At 39.0% G+C, this 19,255-nt stretch overlaps 1 protein-coding gene across 3 annotated transcripts in view; it reads right to left on the bottom strand.

Annotated features, from left to right (window-relative positions):
• The window catches only part of NCKAP5 (NCK associated protein 5), a 205,899-nt gene that overhangs the window by 84,673 nt on the left and 101,971 nt on the right, over window positions 1–19,255 (bottom strand). For all 3 annotated transcript variants that reach the window (XM_071562747.1, XM_071562748.1, XM_071562749.1), the window contains exons 5-7: window positions 14,276–14,344; window positions 8,118–8,156; window positions 1,610–1,729 (exon numbers count right to left, since the gene is read on the bottom strand). In XM_071562747.1, the coding sequence (XP_071418848.1) occupies window positions 1,610–1,729; window positions 8,118–8,156; window positions 14,276–14,344 (228 nt within the window). The remainder of the gene's footprint in view (window positions 1–1,609; window positions 1,730–8,117; window positions 8,157–14,275; window positions 14,345–19,255) is intronic.

Here is a 19,255-nt window from a genome sequence, read left to right as displayed (position 1 = left end):
CTGTGCAAGAACAATGATGTAAAATAGTTTGAATCCCTCACAAAAGCCAGTTAGATCATTTGATTCCTGTTTCCACCTTGTGCAAGTTCATCTCTTTCTACTTCTTTCACAGCTGAGACACAATCTGGTTTCAAGGGATTCAAGTCAAATCACTGATCCCACTTTTCAGATGCCACCTAACATTCCCAGAAGAACCTGGCTTTATTGTTGCCACACAAGGAATTGGGAATAGGAGACATATATGTAATAATCAATGTCCAGAGTATGACTCCTGTGCAATTTAACCCCAAACTAATGCACACTCAAGTCAGACACTCTGGAAACAGAAAAAAAATTTAAAAAAATAAAAAAAATATTAAAAATCGCTCCAACCCAGGAAGAAGGAGCAGGTTATATGACTGACAAAAGCAGAAGTGAGCAATAAAGATCCATGCTGTGGTGGATATGTCAGAAACTGTGGATGAATAAATCAGTCTTCTATACAGGCATCTAGGAAGGATGAAAAATGAAAGCAAGCAGGGAGCAAGGGAGAAGAAATCAGAACAGAGGAGGTTCTGACCTAGCAATACCTAAATCAACACAAAATCAAGAGCCAGAACAAGAACCTGATGATAATTCAAGAATCCAGATCCCTGTGATGGTGACCTGGCACCACTCTGCCTGTGTTTTAGGATTCCACAGTAAGTACAACTATTTGTCCTCACCATGGGGATTCCCTTGCCTTTAACAGCAGCTGTGAGAAGACCAGGTTTCCTCAATAAACAGATAAGCCTGGTGAGGCTTAGCAGCCCTCAGCTGTTGAGCAACAGTGCAAGGTCCAAATGTTACTGTGAGATACAGATGCAGAACAGCAAGGATTTAAGTAAGATACAACTTTAATATCACTTACGTTGCTGCCATGACCTGCAAAGTTTTAATTAGTCTTCATTTGCTGTTCCCCTAGCTCAGGGTCAGATTTGCTGGAACTTCTGCAAAGCAATTCCACTTCTACAAAAGGATGCCAAAGTGATGGATTCATTCACAATAATGGACTTTGCCAAATGAAAAGGGATTCTGAAACATCTCTTAGTATTCCAGAATGGCAAATGAGTGGGAGATAGGGCATGTGGTTTCTCAGCTATATCCTTCCATAAAACACTGGCAAAAAAAATCAGTCTAAGCCTGTGAAGATGTACTTAGGCACTCACAAGAAAGCTGAAACCACGACAGTATCACATATGGCAAAAGTTAAATAAATGGGCTGTCTTCTCACAGGAAATTACACTGCTCACCATCAAGCAGAATGTTAAGGAATCCGACCTTCTCCCCTGCAGAGGGATAATGAACCCATATCATTCCATTTATCACAGTGAAGAAGCACCAAAAAAGTAAGTTACTCTGCAGGTGTGCTCCTCTCTCCAGATTTCCACATAATATCTAGTCATAGTTCATTGGCACACACTCAATTTCAATGGGATCAGATTATAGATAACAGATATTCTTCTAATATATTAAATATATCAGCAGTCATTTCCTGTTTCTTGACATAACTTTAAAAAGAAGAAAAGTATTTTATAATCGTAAGAAATATAAAGCTCATAGCTTGCTTTCTTCAAAGGCCATTTCCTACCTGAAGGAGGAGGTCAGAAGCTGGTTTGACTTTCTGCTGGAAAAGCACACTTAAAGTTCGATTCTGTTGTTCCAAATCAAAAACTCTCATTTTCAGCTTTATACATTCCTCCCTCAGACCCTGCAGCACAAGAGAAAATAAGAAGATTAGAAAGCAGGTAACAGAATCACTTACAAAGCTTCAAGTAATGTCAGATACTAAGAAGAAATAAACATATAACTTTTAAAGTAGTATAAATCGGAAATTTATACTACTATTTCATTTTCTCTGGTTGTTTCATCATCCAGGGTAATAGTAAAACAATCTTGTAATGACAAACAGTAGTTACCTGTCACCTCCTGTTGGAGTTTTCTTTTAGGATAAAAGTGACTTTGCTAGTGATGTGTTTCATATTGCAGTGACACAAAGCAGAAAGCAGCAATTAATATGTGAATACTTAAATAAGCACAAGCTAAAGAAAAGTCTAAGCTATTCCAAACCAGGAAGAAGTTCAAAGTGACACTATGAGTTCAATGTGCTATTCTGAAGTCTGATCCCCTCCTCCCTTTTTCTAGATAAAAAAGCCATTATTGTGGCCTGTTGTGGATCGTCTGTATCCTCCCCACTGTAACTTGTCTTTGTAGAGCTGGAAAGGCTGTAGGAAGATATTGGTGCACCAGACACAGGTAGTGTTAAGATCCTGCCTCAGAATTCCAGCACGAGCCAGGTCCTGCAATCCCATGCAATGCTGCAGGCTGGGGGCAGAACAGCTGGAAAGGAAAAAGGACCTGGGAGCACTGGTGGACAGCCAGCTGAATGTGAGGCAGCAGGTGCCCAGGTGGCCACAAGTGAAATCCTGCCTTGTGTGAAACATCGTGTGGCCAGCAGGACCAGGGCAGTGACTGTCCCCCTGAACTCAGCACTGGTGAGGCCACACCTCAAGTCCTGTGTTCAGTTCTGGGCCTCTCATGGCAAGACACTGAGGTGCTGGAGCATGTCCAGAGAATGGTAGTGAACCTGGTGAAGGGTCTGGAGCAAAAGTTCTATAAGGAGCAGATGAGGGAACTGTGATGTTTATCTTGGAGAAAAGGAGGATCAGAAGGGACTTTTCACACTCTACAGCTCCCTGAAAGGAGGTTGTTGCCAGGTGGGGGTCAGTCACTTTGGCCAGGTAACAACTGATAGGACAAGAGGAAATGGCCTCAAGTTGCACCAGGGGAGGCTCCAATTGGGTATTAGGAAAAATTTCTTAATGGAAAGGATTGTCGAGCATTGGAACAGGCTGCCCATGAGAGTGGTGGAGTCACCAACCCTAGAGATGTTTAAAAGCTGTGTACATGTGGTGCTTGGGGACATGGTTTAGTGTTGGGCTTGGCAATGCTGGGTTAATAGTTGGACTCCATGATCTCAAAGGACCTTTCCAATATAAGCAAATCTATGATTCTATAAAATAGCCTTAAAATTAGCCATTAGAAGCAGAGGAGGACTGCAAAACCATTAAGGCCATTAATGGCTTTCAGATATAGCAAATATCTATCTATCTATCTGTCTATCTATCTATCTATCTATCTATCTATCTATCTATCTATCTATCTATCTATCTATCTTCAATGTAAAACCTGCCCTTCCTGGCTACTTGGAGGAATATAGGATTCTTCAGGATTTTGGAGAGTGAGCAGAATGTGACACTCAGCTCTTCAAAATAATCTGTGCAGCTGTCCCTTTTGAGGTATGAGAGCTTCATAATCAAGGAAAAGCAGTCTCCTAATTGTGGGGGTGTTTTTTGTTGGTTTTTTTTTTTTTTTCAAATTTAGAACTCCAAAATACTTCCCCATATTCCTTTAAATTTAGGACATTTGCTGCCCTGTGGTATTGCCTAGCTCATATCACTTTCCACCATATGAAGACGGAGAAACAGGCCTCTGGATCCCCATATGCTGTCCTGTCAATACCATTAACAACATGATGACCTGGCTTTATGAGAAAACAACTCAGAGGAGGAAATTGTGGTCAGATGCAGCTTAAACTCTTGCCTACAATTGCTCTAGTCTACGCTGTAACAAGCACAGAGGTTATAAGAGGTGAACACACAATAAAATATGCTCATCTTGAGACTTTCAGAAAATTGTAAACACCCTTTTATGCATATGTATCAGATTTTTATGACACTACTGGATGAATGCAGTTATTTTCTCCTGATAGTTTAATAACCTTTGTTTTGGGTGGCTGTCAAATGGCTGTTCAACTGAAATTGCTAGAGCCTTCCAACACGATCCCCAAAAAAATCTTGAGTTGGATGTTTTGTAAAGCTCTAAAGCTTTGATTTCTGTCAGTGAGACCTCTTATCCCTGGTCTTCCACAAGCATCAAGACCCAACATTATGCACCTTTTATAAATCAGGGAATTTAAAATTGAGCCCTGTCTGTTAAAACAGAGCTTAAACATTTCAACACCACCAAGTGCACTGAAAGGGAAAAATGATGCACAGAAACTAAAAATGCAGAAAAAACTGAAATCTTAGCAAGGCCTCTGCTCAAAACCTTCCTATCTTACAGTTTTAAAACTGTAGGATTTATCTTTCAAACTTTAGAATTTCTGTAAAAAGTGAAATATAAGACAGTAGATTACCTGCCCAGATGCTATAAACCCTGCCCATGGTAATGCCACACATAGCCCAGAGGAGAAATGAGGCACATAAAACTAGCACTATTCTGGCAAAATAGAGTCTGAGTTTAGAAAGTTGAAGTCCTAGAATTACCAATTAATAAAACTCACACATGTCTGAAGCATATAATTCCTCTCCTGTGGGCAAAACGACTAGCTATTAAAATAGTAATTTCCCAAATATTTAAGGTATTCCTATGGTTTTACTAGAGTAATATCCAAGCACCCCTCTAGTCTTGCTTTATCTCTTCAATATGAATGAGACTCTTCTCCAAAATGGGATCCAATGCCCTCACTAGAGGTTCCATAAAACCACTGCTCTTCCTCTGAACATACTTCTTTCTGTTTCAATTAACACTTAATTCACTCATTTTTTTATTTAATTGATGAAAATGAATAAGAAATAACATTCATACAGAGCCAGAATAAAAAAATATTCTCCTGAATACACTCCTATGGAGGAGAGTAATATGCAAAAAGTAGATACACAGATCACAAAATGCATGGGAGAAAAAACCCAAACAGTTCTCAGCACTTCAATCAGCTCATGTTATATGAGAAGTCCTTGGGTGGAAGGAGAAAGAATGGATGTTTTCAGTAAACATCATAGCACACAGGTTTGCCTCAAATAATTTTGTTCCTTTTCTGACTTCTTAAATTTCCTAGAGGTAAAATTTTCTAGTAGTGAGTGGTACAAAACCCATAGAATTTTGTTACATTAAATTTGTGAAACTTTGTTGTGTGGCTAATTCAGTAGAAATCTCAATTTAAAATAGTTTCTCCATGTCCTCAGTAAAAAAAAGTCTCTCAGAGAAATTCTATATGTACTGTAACAAATTATGTACCTGAAAAGTGAACATTTAAGACTGTAATTTCATTTCAAGGATTCAGTGACATTGATAAATCACTCAAGCCCTGCTCACTCAATTTGTGTCACCAGATTCCCTCAGTGGAATCACAGTCTTTCCACTCAGTGGTGAGTTCACAGTGCCTTATACGTTACATTACAGCATGTATTTAATTTAAGCAAAAATTAGTCCTTGAGGGACAATTTCAAATTCACAGCAAAGCCTACACAGTGTGCACTACTGTACCAAATCACTCTCCTCCATTTTCTGGAAGCTCTCAGCTTTTCTCCAAGTCTTGCAATGCCCCAGAGGTGTGTTATCTCTCTGTGGCATGACTGGCTCTGTCTTACTGCTCAGCTGCATGATGGTAGATTTATCTATTTACTAGTTACTATTTGGGTTCTGATATCTACCTTTTTGGGACTGGTGTGAGGAGTGCAATTTCCTCTTTATTGTATGCCATTGTGTTCCTGTCTTTTCTTATAAAAGGACGTGTATGAACGGTGTCAGGAGCACTATAACAGCTAATATTCATTAGCATTTAGAAGAGCACCCTCTTTCCTCTTTCTACGGATATTAAATTACCTGTTATTACTCAGTAATAGGTAAGCAGCTGTTAAACCCCATCAACCTTAAGTAAATCACTTTATTAAATGTATTCAAATCTGGTTTTATTGTATCCATATGAATTCCTTAGTTCCTATGGGTTTGGGAGAATTCATTACTGAGAAAGTATGTAGTCATCAAAATGTCTGACACCTTTGCAAAGGGAATCAGGAAGCTCCTCTCTTCATTTGGGAAACAATCGTACTATTCCCAAACTAGAGATTAATATATTGCCATTAACCCACTGCTAAATATTTCATCACATATGGTTTTATAATATAGAATATGTATGAGGCTTTTGTGTATATTAACATGAGAAAATAACTCAATTTCCATTGAAACTGTATTGAAAAACAGATTTGAGATTTTTTTTTAAATAGCTTGTTATATTTCTAAAACATATCATAGCAATAACTCTGCAGCCTCTGCAGTCCTCTGATGAAGCACAGACCATGCCCATGTGTGTGCACAGAGTAACAGCATGGACAGCAACACTCCAAGCTTCCCTGGGTGCTGTGGCTTGCACAAATCACCTCCAAGCTGCAGCACTTCCAACTGCTGTAAGGCAATATCCCTCTTCCAGAGTAAAGGGCTTTGTTGTGCATCTCAAAACCATGGGATTGAACAATGATACTTTCAGCTCTAATATGTGGAAACAACTGTGTGGCTGTTCTTTGGTCACAGCTGTCGGGTGAACAGATTTAGGGAATGTTATTATTTCTGCATTCCTGATGCTGGCTTGGGTCACACGAGTGTGTTATTTATGTAATGGGCAATGGCACACTCCAGAGTCGTGCATGACGCATCTACAGGTCACCTGAACATCTCTTGTCTCCAGGACAGGATCCCCCAGAGCAGATTTAATGAGGTCAGAACACCTCCCTGAACATCTTTTAATCTGTACAGAATATCATAGAATTGATTCACAAAAAAATCTGCCCAGAAAGGAGCTGAGAAGGTTACTCAGCCTTCTCCTTCATGTGTGGATAGACAAATGCAACCTCCTGCATCTATTTACCATTCATTTAGGTGCAGATGGCTCTGGATGTTTGTCTCTCCCACTCTCAGGCCACATTCCCCACTTTTGGGAGTTTATTTGGCAGAGTTAAAGGTCATCTTGCCTACACCTGAGCCGAGGAGCAGCCACCTGGCAGCTACACCTGCAGCCAGCCCTCTGCCTTCTTGATCCTGAACTGCAACCTGATCCCCTGGCTCAGCTTCACTGGGACCTGTCTCCTCCCCATGGACCTGCCCAGGAACACAGGACTGACCCTGAGCACGCCTTCATGTCTGACTCTGACCCTGGGGCTCCACATCCTGCCTGCCCTGCTGTCCCCCTTGCTCCCTTGCTCACCCCTTTGCAGGGGGCTTTCTGAATGACGTTCTGCTGGTCTCAATGATGGCAATAAGGGAGGCTTTGGAGCCGGTTCTCAAAAACTATTTGCATCTAGAAAGCTTTGAGTAGGTGGCAGAGGTTTTTTATTATTTTAATTTGGTGCTTCTTGCTACATTTTAAGAACATTATTACTTGTCCTGTCATTAAGTGTAGACAAAGCAGTTTATATTCTTCTTTGCACTATCTGCATTAAAAGACGGCATTTATGTCTCTTTCAGAATCATCTTTTTAAAACTAAATGATCCAAAGTATTTTAATAATGCCACATTCATCAAGTGGTGTAGATCTCACAAAGGATCATTTCATGAATATTGAAGTACTTATAGCTTCTTATTACAGATTTTTACATTTAGTTTGTCTTTCCCCCCTTCCCCCTTCAACAAAATGAAATCATGTTTAGCTCAAAGACCACTTCAGAAAACTGAAACTTCAGACAAGACTCAATCCAGAACAGACCTTGACAGAAGCCACAGTGAATCCTTCCATTCTGCCAGGTTTGTAAGCACCCTAGAAGGATTCTGCCTGGGCAGTACTTCCCTTGGTTACCCAGGAGAATGGAGCAAGAGGACATCAAGAGTATTTTTAAAATAAAGTACACATTCTCTTTTCCTCAGAGAGACTCCTTCCATGGAATGTGAGTGTGCCAGCTACTGGCATGCACAGTAATTCATCTGGTTTACATTTCACAGGAATGGACAGTGGGAGGGACACAACTTGTTAGGGACAGGCAGTGCAAAAATCACCATCTGGAGGAAGGATTTTCAGATGCTTTTGTGTCAATATTTAGGTAAAAAATAAAAATTGATTATGGGTCACGTACGATCAAGCCTTAAAGATGTCCAAACTCCTTTCACTTCAATTACAGAATCTTGACTTTGGGTTTGCCATGTGGCAGCCTTGGTAACTAAAGGTGTGAACATAGTTTCCTGTTTAAGATATATGTCTCTATCAAATGAACAATGAAACAAATGAAACAAGCTTTAAGTTACACCACAATACACAAATCACATCTTACCTTTTGAGTAAGTAGAGCCTGAACAACCTGATTAGCTACCTGAAAGAAATAAGTTAAAATAATTAAGTACATTATCACGTGCATTTTTGGGTAACAATATCTTCTTTTGTTGCTTTACACTCCACTTCCCACCTACAAGAACCACCAATTCTAGTGTTTTCATTGCTTTAAAGTATTTTAATGAGATAACACTAGTAAGAATATATGAAATGCATGTCAAATACTTCTGTGCTCTAGTCCTTATTATAAACAAATATTGTAGCAATTGCAAAGTGACATGGTGTCTATTTGGCTAACTTCTGTCATCTCTTTCTGGAGCAGACTAAACTTTCACAGTTCTATATGCAGCTGGTGTGTATCAGCATGGATTGACAGCATTCACTAGAGAGGATTTTACCAGCCAAGGATGGAGTCCTGAATGTTTTCATGAAGTTTAATTGTTTCTTGATTAAATATTGACAAAATGGTACATCTATCATGACAAGCAGAAACCATAAAGTGCTACAGAAAATTAAAGTGCCTACTGTCATCGAAATGTGGTTGGAAGGCATTCACCCCACACAACATAATTGACTTGAATGAGATTACACACCATTGATTAGCAGAACTATGTATTCAACAGGGAATTTTTGAAGTTATTTATTTTATACATCCTTTCTAATTTATATTTACCAGCAAGCACAGGGGTGAGGGAGTGGAAGAAGGAGGGAAAGAACTGAGATAAAATTTTCTGTTGATGATGTCTAATTTGAATGTTCAGACCCAAATATGCATGTGCTCTCACACAATGTGCTGGCCTGCATTTTGGCAGAGCAACTAGAGATCTCTCTCTGTGCAAAAAGAGATTTCCAATTTGGTTTTGGTTTACAGAAATTACAGTAAAGCATATGCAGATAACACCAAATCTGCACTGATTCTTCTTACTCTTGGCAAATTACATAAAAAATCCCACACCACTGATGTGAACCGACTTGGGAGAAAAGAGCTAAAGCTAATTCACTTCTGTAAATAATTTAGTTCTGAGAGATCCAAAAGCTACATTTGATTCATATTCTCAGAAAATTGCCTAGTATCATTCCCCCCTCCCCCCCTTCCAAACTGGTCCCTAACTCAAGGCAGCCTGTGGAAGAACAATCCCATAAAATAGCTCTCTATACATGATTTAACAGAAGACACAGACTAATATTAGAACAGTAATAACCAACAGAAGTAAACATGTTATGGTTTTGAAAACCTGTGCCTTGCCCTACAGGCTCTCAGGCTCCACATCCCACAGTGTTTCTTCTGGCAAATACTTTTAACATCTGTTTGCTCTACCTGAAAATTGAACAAGCCAAATTGAATACATTATTTCCTCACTTTCTGACACAGACTTACTTTACCAAGGAAGAACTAAAAGGTTCTTTGAAGTGTGTACTAGTCACTCACAACAGAATAGCCCACGAAATGACTCCTACAGCTTTACATATTGTACAGAGGAGTATAAATGGCATAATCTTCCAAATGGGCAAAACCTGAACTCGTTGATGCATGTATGACAAATTTTCCAGCTTTTGAGTGTATGAAGCTATGCATCTAAATGGAAGTACCTGCCAGTGATCCACAGCTCCCATGGATCTCAATAAGTGAGGAATGTAACTAGTTTTTTTTACAAAATGTGGATTTTTTTCCCTAGTATCTAGCAGCTCAACAAACTTTGTTGCTATTACCATTCAAGATTTTCAGGTCTGTATTTTTGGTGTTCAGCAGGAACAGAGGTGGGAAGCCTTTAGTGAAATGTTCTGCAGTTACTAAAATTAATTTAGCAGTCAATAAGTGGAATCTTAGCCAAACTGTATTTCAAATGAGGTTGCCCTGTTCCGCTTTTATAGCAGATGGAAATAAGCTTCTAAACTCTAAATCTAGTTCATTTTACCTTTCAGGTATCAGGAGACACCATGGATGTGAATGAAGAACATGAACCACCCCTATGAAACTGCCAGTCACAACTATCAGAAACTATGGAAACTGGGACCACTGAAGGCAGAGGGACTGGACTTCTGAGATGCAGAAAATGTGATACTCTCACTTACATGAGGCATAATTGTGGCTCATCCCAGTAAAAAGCAGGCTGTAAAACTACTTGACCTGTGATTCAAGCAGTTAATCAAGGTGAAACTAGAATAGAATTGAGATGGCTGTTCCTTGGTCTGCTCTTCTGCAGAAGATGACACTCTTTGCTTTCATACTGCCTGCCTTTCCTTTGATTTTAGGAACCAAGAAGATTAGGTAATGTTTCCTTTTCTGGATTGCAATAAAAGGGATAAAAGATCCAGCTTCATTTTTCCTTATGTAATTATGTTTACATATACATGTCATAAAGTGTTATTAATAGAAAATGTATAAAAGAGCGAATCAATGAAAAGAGACTCCAATGTAACATCTGTTATACATTTTACAAGTACTGATATTTTACATAGCTGCCTTTAATGTATGATTCCATATGCACAAAGACATTTCAAGTGTATTAAAATGAAAGATTTTATCTTCTAGTCAAATCTTAAAAACATAATGCCTCTTTAAGAGAAGTTCGCATTTTTGATTAGTTAATTCTTAAAACATCAGCAAAAATATCAGCTACCCTAAGTTGCATAATTTCCTGCAAGTAAGTAGAGTGAAGATTGGCAGAAATCTCAGTTGGCACAGTGATGTGAATAACCATGACATTACCACTTACCAATAAACTGACAGCTGAATTCCAGGATAGGAAACTAGGATTAAGCCTGTTAACCTCAAAGCCCAAAGGTACAAGACGACAATCCTCGGTTTTGCATTACATTTTTCAGAGACAGAAAGACACGTTTATGGAGTGTTTCTGAAATTAAATCAGCTCTTTTCTTATTTATCAAGTACTGGAACATTTCAATGACATCTTCTTCCAAATACTGTTCTAAAGGTTTTCGCACACATCAGAGATGAACAGTTGTTTTAAAATCAGTGAATAATTGTTAAAATTCATAAAGGACTCTTTCAGCTTGACCCATATGCTTTTCAGATTTAATCTCTCTGAACATTTCAGTTTCATTGAATTTTACCATGAAAATGATTACAGAGCATGCATTTTTATGTCACAGTTGCAAGAATATTAAATGTGTGGCACTATATGAATGAAAAGAACTATGTAAAATAATTGATTTTTAAAAAATGAGAGAAAACAATAGCAAGCATAGCTTTAAAACTTCAGCTGTGGTATCTTTTAGCCACAGGGAGACAGAAAAATCACAGTGGCTATTTTTATTTCCTTCATGTGCAGGTTAATGGCCACCAACACCTCAGCAGAAAGCTCCCTGTGCATAGCAAGAGTCCTCATCACACTGCTGGGAGGTCCAAGAGACCAGGCAGGTCATACTGGCAGGGTGGCCACATTAAATGATGCTTGAGTGCCCTGGGCAGAGTTTGCCTGTGTCCAGGGGAGAGAAGCTGCACTCTGACGATGCTGAGTGATGAGTGGAAGATGGCAGCCTTCTCTCAATAGTTATCAAATGATGCTCCCAACCCTCACTACCTCAAGGGCCTGTCAGGCTTCCCAAACATGTCATCAGGCAGCATGGCTGGGGGTAGCTTTGGAGGAAAGGCTTCCTTGTGCACCAGCCCAGGAGATATTGAGTGCACAACTAATAGGATTGCAGATGTAAAATTAAAATAATGGTTGTAGTAGGCACTCAGAAGCTTTGGTGACAGATACAGCTACCTCAGCTTTGGGTATGATCACAGCCTTGTGCACTCAGGAACAGCTGTGGTTCTCCCTTTAAACCTGCCAGGTCTCCCTAGGGCAAACTGGGGCTGCAGCACAGACATGCACAGCTGCTCAGGATACACCTGCTCCTAAAAACTGCTGAAGAAGTCCTAACGAGAGAAGGACTGAAGAGATTTTTCCCCTTTTAAGAAGTGGGTTTGGTGTAGGATGAGTTTTGAATAAAGGAAGCATCAGGCTTAAAGGAAAGAATCTTTCAAGCAGAACACTTTTTTCTCTTTCTTTCATTTTTTTTTAAAGTATTTACTGAAAGCATTTTATTTGCTTAAGTTCTCCAGTAAGAAGATTTCCAGTGTCCTGAAAGCACTGTGTCACATACAAGGTATTCTCAGAAGACTCTGGTTGTAAGTGAAGGTTCTCCAATCATTTTTTGGTTATTAAATAATTACATTTATGTCTCATCTCCTATTCTCATTATTGTTACTATGAAGAAGGAGGGTGAGAATGTGTGATTTCTTGTGAAGCTCCACCAAAGCAATGTGCAGAGGTGGATGCTAACATGGGACTGCTGCAGAACTTGCAATAATTAAATACAGTTTTCTTGCCTCTGTCACTGGCAACAACTTCTTCGCCTCAGTGACCAGAAAGGACTAGGTCCAAGTTCATGTCAGCTAAACAATGCTGACTACAGTGCCACTGCCACAGCATTGTGTGGGCTGAGAGGGGAAGGAGAGGAAAACAGTGATACCAGGCCACGGGGAAAGACAAGGGAGGTCACTGCACACAAAACAGAACACACACACACACACACAAATAAATGAAAAATAGAGCAGGGAAGCACAAAACTACAGAAGATGAGAAGCACTTTCTCCTGAAAAAAGTTGACATAGTGGGAGAAGATGGATACAGCTGTGATAATGATACAGAACTGAAAACAGCCAAGGTAATGTTAACGTTGAAGACAGTAAAGTTCAGAGCATAGTTTGATACAATTCTTTCATCTTTAAACTTCAACAGTGTGTAAAAAATACAACCCTGAATCAGAAATCCATCATGTTACTGCAAACACAATAAATGCCCAACTTCTGCCTTTGTAATTGGCACGGAGTGTTTTTGAAATGGACAGTGACAGTGCTTTACTAATTTCCAAAATGAATTATGTAAGCATATTTTGTCCTAGACAATCAGAAAATAATTTCACGTCAAGCTCTGTGATTTAAACTGAAGTTAGTAATTATACGGCAATTTCATCCTTATCACCAAGGTATCCATATATCATTCAAGCGTGTACAGAAAGCAGTCACTCAGGCCAGCGCAAGCCAAGGCTCTGCTGGCTTCCCAGTGCCACAAAACAGGCAGAGCACACCCTGGTGGGAAGGTGAATCTGCAAGTCTTTTGCTCCAGCTCCCTGATAAAAATATGCCATAAAGGCAAAAGTGCAGATTTGCTGATGAAAATCTGCACTAACGTGGAGGTTTCTTGTCCCAGAGCTGTGCTGCTCATGCCAGCAACACTTCAGCAAATACTGATTAAAAATTTAAAAAGCTGCTATGAGGACAAGAAGTGTCATCTGCTCTGGGTGCTTTGCATGCTCACGCACTCTCTTCTCCAAGGTGCAGCTGCTGTAGGTTTTGTTTTGTTTTGTTTTGATTTGACTGCACGTTAGCTAATTACTTATGCCACTACACATTCTTATTATGGAATGGGTAAGCAATTTCTGCTAACAAATTCCAGGTACTAAAAGTCTTAAAACTATTTTCAACTCAGAAGTGCCTATTTCAGGAACAATAGGAGGAAGAAGTAAGCATCAGTATGTATCTGGAGAAAGCTCCACGCAATAGGAGATATCAGACATCTCAGGAATGCAAACATTGCTGGAGTGCTCAGACAGTAAGTGATGGGTGATTTATATTGTAGCTGGAACTGGAAGCTCCGATCAGAAGCTGAGCCTTGTAGCAGAAGGGAGCCAAGAGCTAGAAAGAACCCAGCATGAAAAGCTGTGCATGTAACCCTAAGGGGGAGCTGAGAGACTAAAATTCTGGGATTATGGAACTAGTCACATGGAAAAACTGGGGGACTCTTGATGGAAGAAGCCACTGCCACATGTTCCACTCTACAGAAAAGAAGGAGTACACAACAGCCAATAGGCAAATTATAATTTTCTTCTCCTAATGAAAGCAAACCAGTTGCAAATGTTGGTCACAAGGATATCAGCTTTTCAGTGAAGAAATGTCAAAACAGGATTTACAGCAGAGGTCATGGAGAACGATACCTTTGACTGCCAGACATATGTTCTTGGAATTAATTAGAATGAGGTAATACTAGAAAATTGCAGAACAATGTCAACCTTGTAAGAGAGGGAGAGATTCATTTGTATTCATTTAATTATAGCACCAGGTAAGAACAACCTTTTTATCTACCTTACCTCATCAAGACATCTTTCATACTGTTCTCTCTGATTTTCATTTTCCAGAGCCAGTGCTGAATTCTCTGCCTACAGTGAAATGGAATAAATAAATAAATATGTAAATTAGTCAAAGAATACCTTGTACTACATGGCAATTCATAAAAATTCTCCGGGGGCTTACTTTATGTACTTCAAGATCCAGAACAAAATGCACCACCATACAATTTATTTTTCTACTGGTTGGTATTTTTGAGTAAAACCAGAAGTGACACTCATTTCTAAGATTATTCACACCATGCATTACAATTTAGAATAATATCATTGCAGATATTCCACGTATGTCCATGATCTCATCTTGTCAGGAGCAATAGAGTTGGCAAGGAAACATAAAAGATATTGGCAGAGCTTCCCTTCCTCTCCCTTTTCTGTTTAGAGTGAACCTGCTACCTGAGAACCCCTTGGAAGCAAACAGAGGCAGCTGCAAGCACAGGAAACAAAAGACAATCTTATGTAAACTTTTAATTGTGGAGCTCTTCCTAAGCCTGGTCTGTGCAGTGGGGCAGCCCAGGGGCACTGTTCATTCTGCAGCTGATTGCTAAATCACACCTTTTAACTGAAACAGAGAAATTTATTAGTCCTTCCATCAAAAAACCAAATATTTCAAGAGTGAGAGGGATTTTACTGTATCAAAATGCAATCTTGAAGTCAGAATTTTTTTCCTCATGTATGCAATTTTAAGTATGATGTTTTCTTTACAGTAGACCCTTTCATCTATCTTTAATTTCTATTACACTCACATTTTAGCATCGTGAAAACTTCAAAATGGCAAAATCTGGTATGTAAATTACAGTAAATCAGAAGTGCTTTCCTATATATGTATTGATTTTAGCAATTCTTACAGTATGAGAAAAGGAAAATCTCTGAAGTGTGCTGCACACAGTTGCATCAGAGCAAGTTTCAACTAGTTTTCTCTTAAAAACTGAGAAACTAAAACAACATATAGAAAAATCTATGGGTAATCTATTAAAACTGGCTCTAGAAATCCCTCTGCCTCCCATGCACAGCTTCCCATCATGCAAACATAGCACCAAAATCAATGCATCCACATAATTACAACCATTATGCAATTTACAGTTCTAGTTTCATTTTAACCTTCTGTCAACCTATAAAACTTAAACAAATGCTGTTTCAAAGGAATTGTGGTTACACAGAACAACAGTCATAAATATAGTTAACATTTGTAGCTTTAGAGAAAAATTAATGTAATGCACTGTATAGAAAGATTCTGTGGGAAGATGCACATTTCTCTCTTCCTTTTTGAGTCAATGATTCAACAAAATAAGAACCTCAAAGTCCAATAAATTAATTAATTAAAAATAATTTCAAATTGACCTAAATCATCAAAATAAGATCAGGAAGGAAAAACAAACACATATAATTATCCAGCACATTGAAAGAGAGTAAAAAATAAAGCATGGCAAGAAACAAGGGCATATAGAGTTTACTTATTTAAAAGTCTAAATAAGCAACTGTACAGAATCAGTGCTTTATCTCGAGGGTACAATTAAGCCAGCAAAGGTGGTAAAATTCTCTGCATCATATTTTCTCAATGTCACCTATGAATGGGTTCAACATATGGCCATAAAGAGTCTATGGGTGATCCTGCAGAGAGCACTGTGAGATGGGGCAGCAAAAAGTGCAGATGCAGAAGTAGCAAAGTAGAATTGCAAAAGCAAAAACAACAGCAAGAAATCAGAAGCTGGAGGGTAAACAATCTCCACACTGAAGAGGCTATCATACATACTTCTGTCTGCTTTTATAGTCACAGTCTTGCTGACTGACTGGTAAAATAAAGAGAAGTATCTTACATAAAAATGTATTTCTGAGTTAAAGATTTTCAGATGTTTTTTTCTATGAATATCCCCTAAAATGCCATCCAAAACAAGTTCTTCTTACTGTTTTGAAGCAATCGTTAAAGGTTAGTCTGCAAAGACTTTAACTCACACATATTGGTAGCACCTATGGATTTAGGTTTTAATTTTAATTTTCATGAGCATAAACATAAATATATTTTGTATGATTTTATCCTAAAATAGTTTGAGCAGACTCCTCCCATACAGAACTGTGTAAAAGAACTACAATACATGTACTATATAAAGTACTCAGAGCTCCCCATCCTTTCCCCCCTCATCCTGTGGAATGCTGTAAGGGTTGTAAAATGGAAGGAAAGACTTCTTGGATCTGTTCATTGAATCTCTGATTTCAGTGACTGATTCCTTTACAAACAGGCTACAAAAATTAGGAAATCTAAAAGCATTATAAATAAATGCTACATTTCATCTCTTATCAAGCCACAGCGGAAACATCTGTATGATAAAACCTGTTCTCACACCACTGGCTTTGAAAGTGCAGTGAAAGGATGTAATGCAGTCAATGTTAGCTTGACTTCTGTGCTTCTTGATTGCCGAGCAAATCATGACCATTTATTTGGCATTTTTGTAATGAGGACTGGACTAGAAGGGAACACTTGACTGATTTTGCTTGAGAATCTGTGCCAGTTCCCACAACATGGGAAAACCAGCACTTGATATACTAAATCACTCTATACTGCAACTGAATACTTGATAATAATCCTCATTCCCCCAAAAGTATTCATTTGGAAAATTTGTAATAGCACTTGTGGTCTCAAAACCCTGCCTCCTAATCCAAACCTTCATTTATTTAACAGAAACCACTGGGGTTTGATGTTACTGTAAAGCTGCCCAATTTTTGCTCAGAGGGATCTGACTGCCTCCCATATTGCATATTCTGGGCATCTTTTGCCAGTTAAGCAAAGAAGGTATCCTTAAAGGAAACCACTATTGAATTTATTTCTGTTTTTATTTCCAGGCCATACTTACAGAAGGCTAAGCCATAGTAAGAAGCCTTCACTTGAAAGCAGCTTGAAACCACCTGAAATCCATTGCACACTTGCAGGCACCTGGGGCAGTGCCAGCACTGCCCCCCAGTGCAACCACTAATCCCATCCACACCCTGGCAGGGGTCTCTGCAGGAAAAATCCAGCTTGCTGAGAACAGTATATAGATATCAACTGATTTCTAGAGTGATTTTTAGTTTTAGGCATAGCTGTCCTCTAGGAGCTTATGTATATTTTATGTTACACACAGAAATGAGCCACCTCTGTCCCTCAGCCCAGCAAACTGCTGCACACAAGGAGCATTCAGTGCCTGCCACAGGCACACATGTTGGTTCTTGGGGGAACAGCTCTCAAAGCACAGCATCATTCAGTCAGCCAGAAGCAACTATGGCATAACTTAGACCTAAATGAAACATTCAAGGATCCTAAAATGTCAAAACAGAGGCCTTTCCTAGTTCTGAATTGGGAGAAAGTATTTTGCACAACAGTGTCTCCAAACACTGGAAGATTTAAGAACTTCAGTCATGACTCGGATAATGCTAAATAGCCCTCACCTTTCCTAAATTAGAGACAACACAGTTCTGTGAGACTGAGCTTATGGAAAACCAATTTAAAAGGCAAAACTTTAGACTACTTCAACAAAACAGAGGATGCCTCATATTGATGTAATTGCTAAGATACAGTCATTATGAGAGACTTTGTCAACTCTGATTTTAATTTCTTTCTCAGGATGAAAAACATAGCCCTAATAAAGCTAAAAGTTGTCTTTGGGTCAGCTAATAGGTTTCTTTCTCTTTCACAGATGTTGAAGAATAGTCTGTTCTCTCCTGCAAGGCAGCTGTTTTCATGGCTTAAAAGTTAATAAAAGACTACACACCTGATGCTTCAATAGACAATCTTCGCTTTCATAATCACAATGAAATTAATTAAAATAGAACACATGAATAAAAGGGAATCACATAGAAGAAAATTTTCCTTAGTCAACCATTGTAGAGTTGAGACAAAAGGATGGGATGAGGCAGAGAAAAGAAAGCAGAGAGGAGCACATATTTTGCAATAAGGGGAGATCAGAATCATAGAATGGTTTGGATCAGAAAGGACCTTTAAAAATCATCTAGTCATGGGCAAGAGATGAAGGTCTAAAGGTTGTACATCTAGTTAGCAGCTCAACATGCTCTGAAGGTATCATCAATAAAGGTCAAGAGGAACAAAGTTATGACAGTGAACTTTAAAATCCCTGACAGGATGCTACAACACAGTTACCATGATCACTTCTTTGTTATTCATACTAAACCATTTGTCCATTTATAGAAAGCTTTATTGATTTACACAGACACTCATTTGTCATGCCCAGTGCAGTGCATTAATAGCTGTCCAAGCACTTCAAATGTACTCAGCAATTTTTTCCTGCTTTCAGCCTCTGACTTGGTACACTTTTGTGGTCACAGCTTCATACAGTGCACCTGAGAGGTCAAAACCTGTAGCTGGCAAAATCAGTAATGCTGTTGCACTTTTTCTTTAGATCCTTAGAGCACTTTTTGGTAAGCTGCTGTTCTAGGAAGAGTTTACCACATGAACTATTACTGTGTCTTTGGCCACAGGAAACTTTTTGTTTTATTCTGCCCTCGTTATGCAGAAAGTCCTTCGAAAGACTAATCCAACAAATTGTCAGAGAAAAGTTATGCTGGTCAGAAGTACTGAAAATTACATCTGTGCTTTTAAAACAACATAACTGTGGCAACAAAAGCCTTAATTTAATTCTAGCACTGTAAAAGCATTTCCACTGGCCACTTTCCAGTGCCTTTCACATTGCTATGGTTTGCTCTTTTCTAGGAGTAAAAAGGAAACTGCACCTCAGGACCAACGAAAAGCAGCCCAAGGCCTGTGCAGCTGCATATGGTGTTTTACTAATTATTGATGAGCAGATTCATGTGTTTAAACATGAATTAACAGCAGAAATTATGTAGCAGATTTAAAATTTGTGACAATTTCATGCTGCCACAGATCAGAACACAGAGCTTGCTCATTTATCTGCAGACTTCCAGCAGATTGCAGGGAGGACTCCCACCCAGGGTCCTGGA

Source organism: Pithys albifrons, chromosome 8 (genome assembly GCF_047495875.1).
Source record: "Pithys albifrons albifrons isolate INPA30051 chromosome 8, PitAlb_v1, whole genome shotgun sequence".
Taxonomy (NCBI): domain Eukaryota; kingdom Metazoa; phylum Chordata; class Aves; order Passeriformes; family Thamnophilidae; genus Pithys; species Pithys albifrons.
The sequence above is the reverse complement of the archived record's forward strand: the minus strand, read 5'-3'. Positions and strand labels throughout refer to the sequence as shown.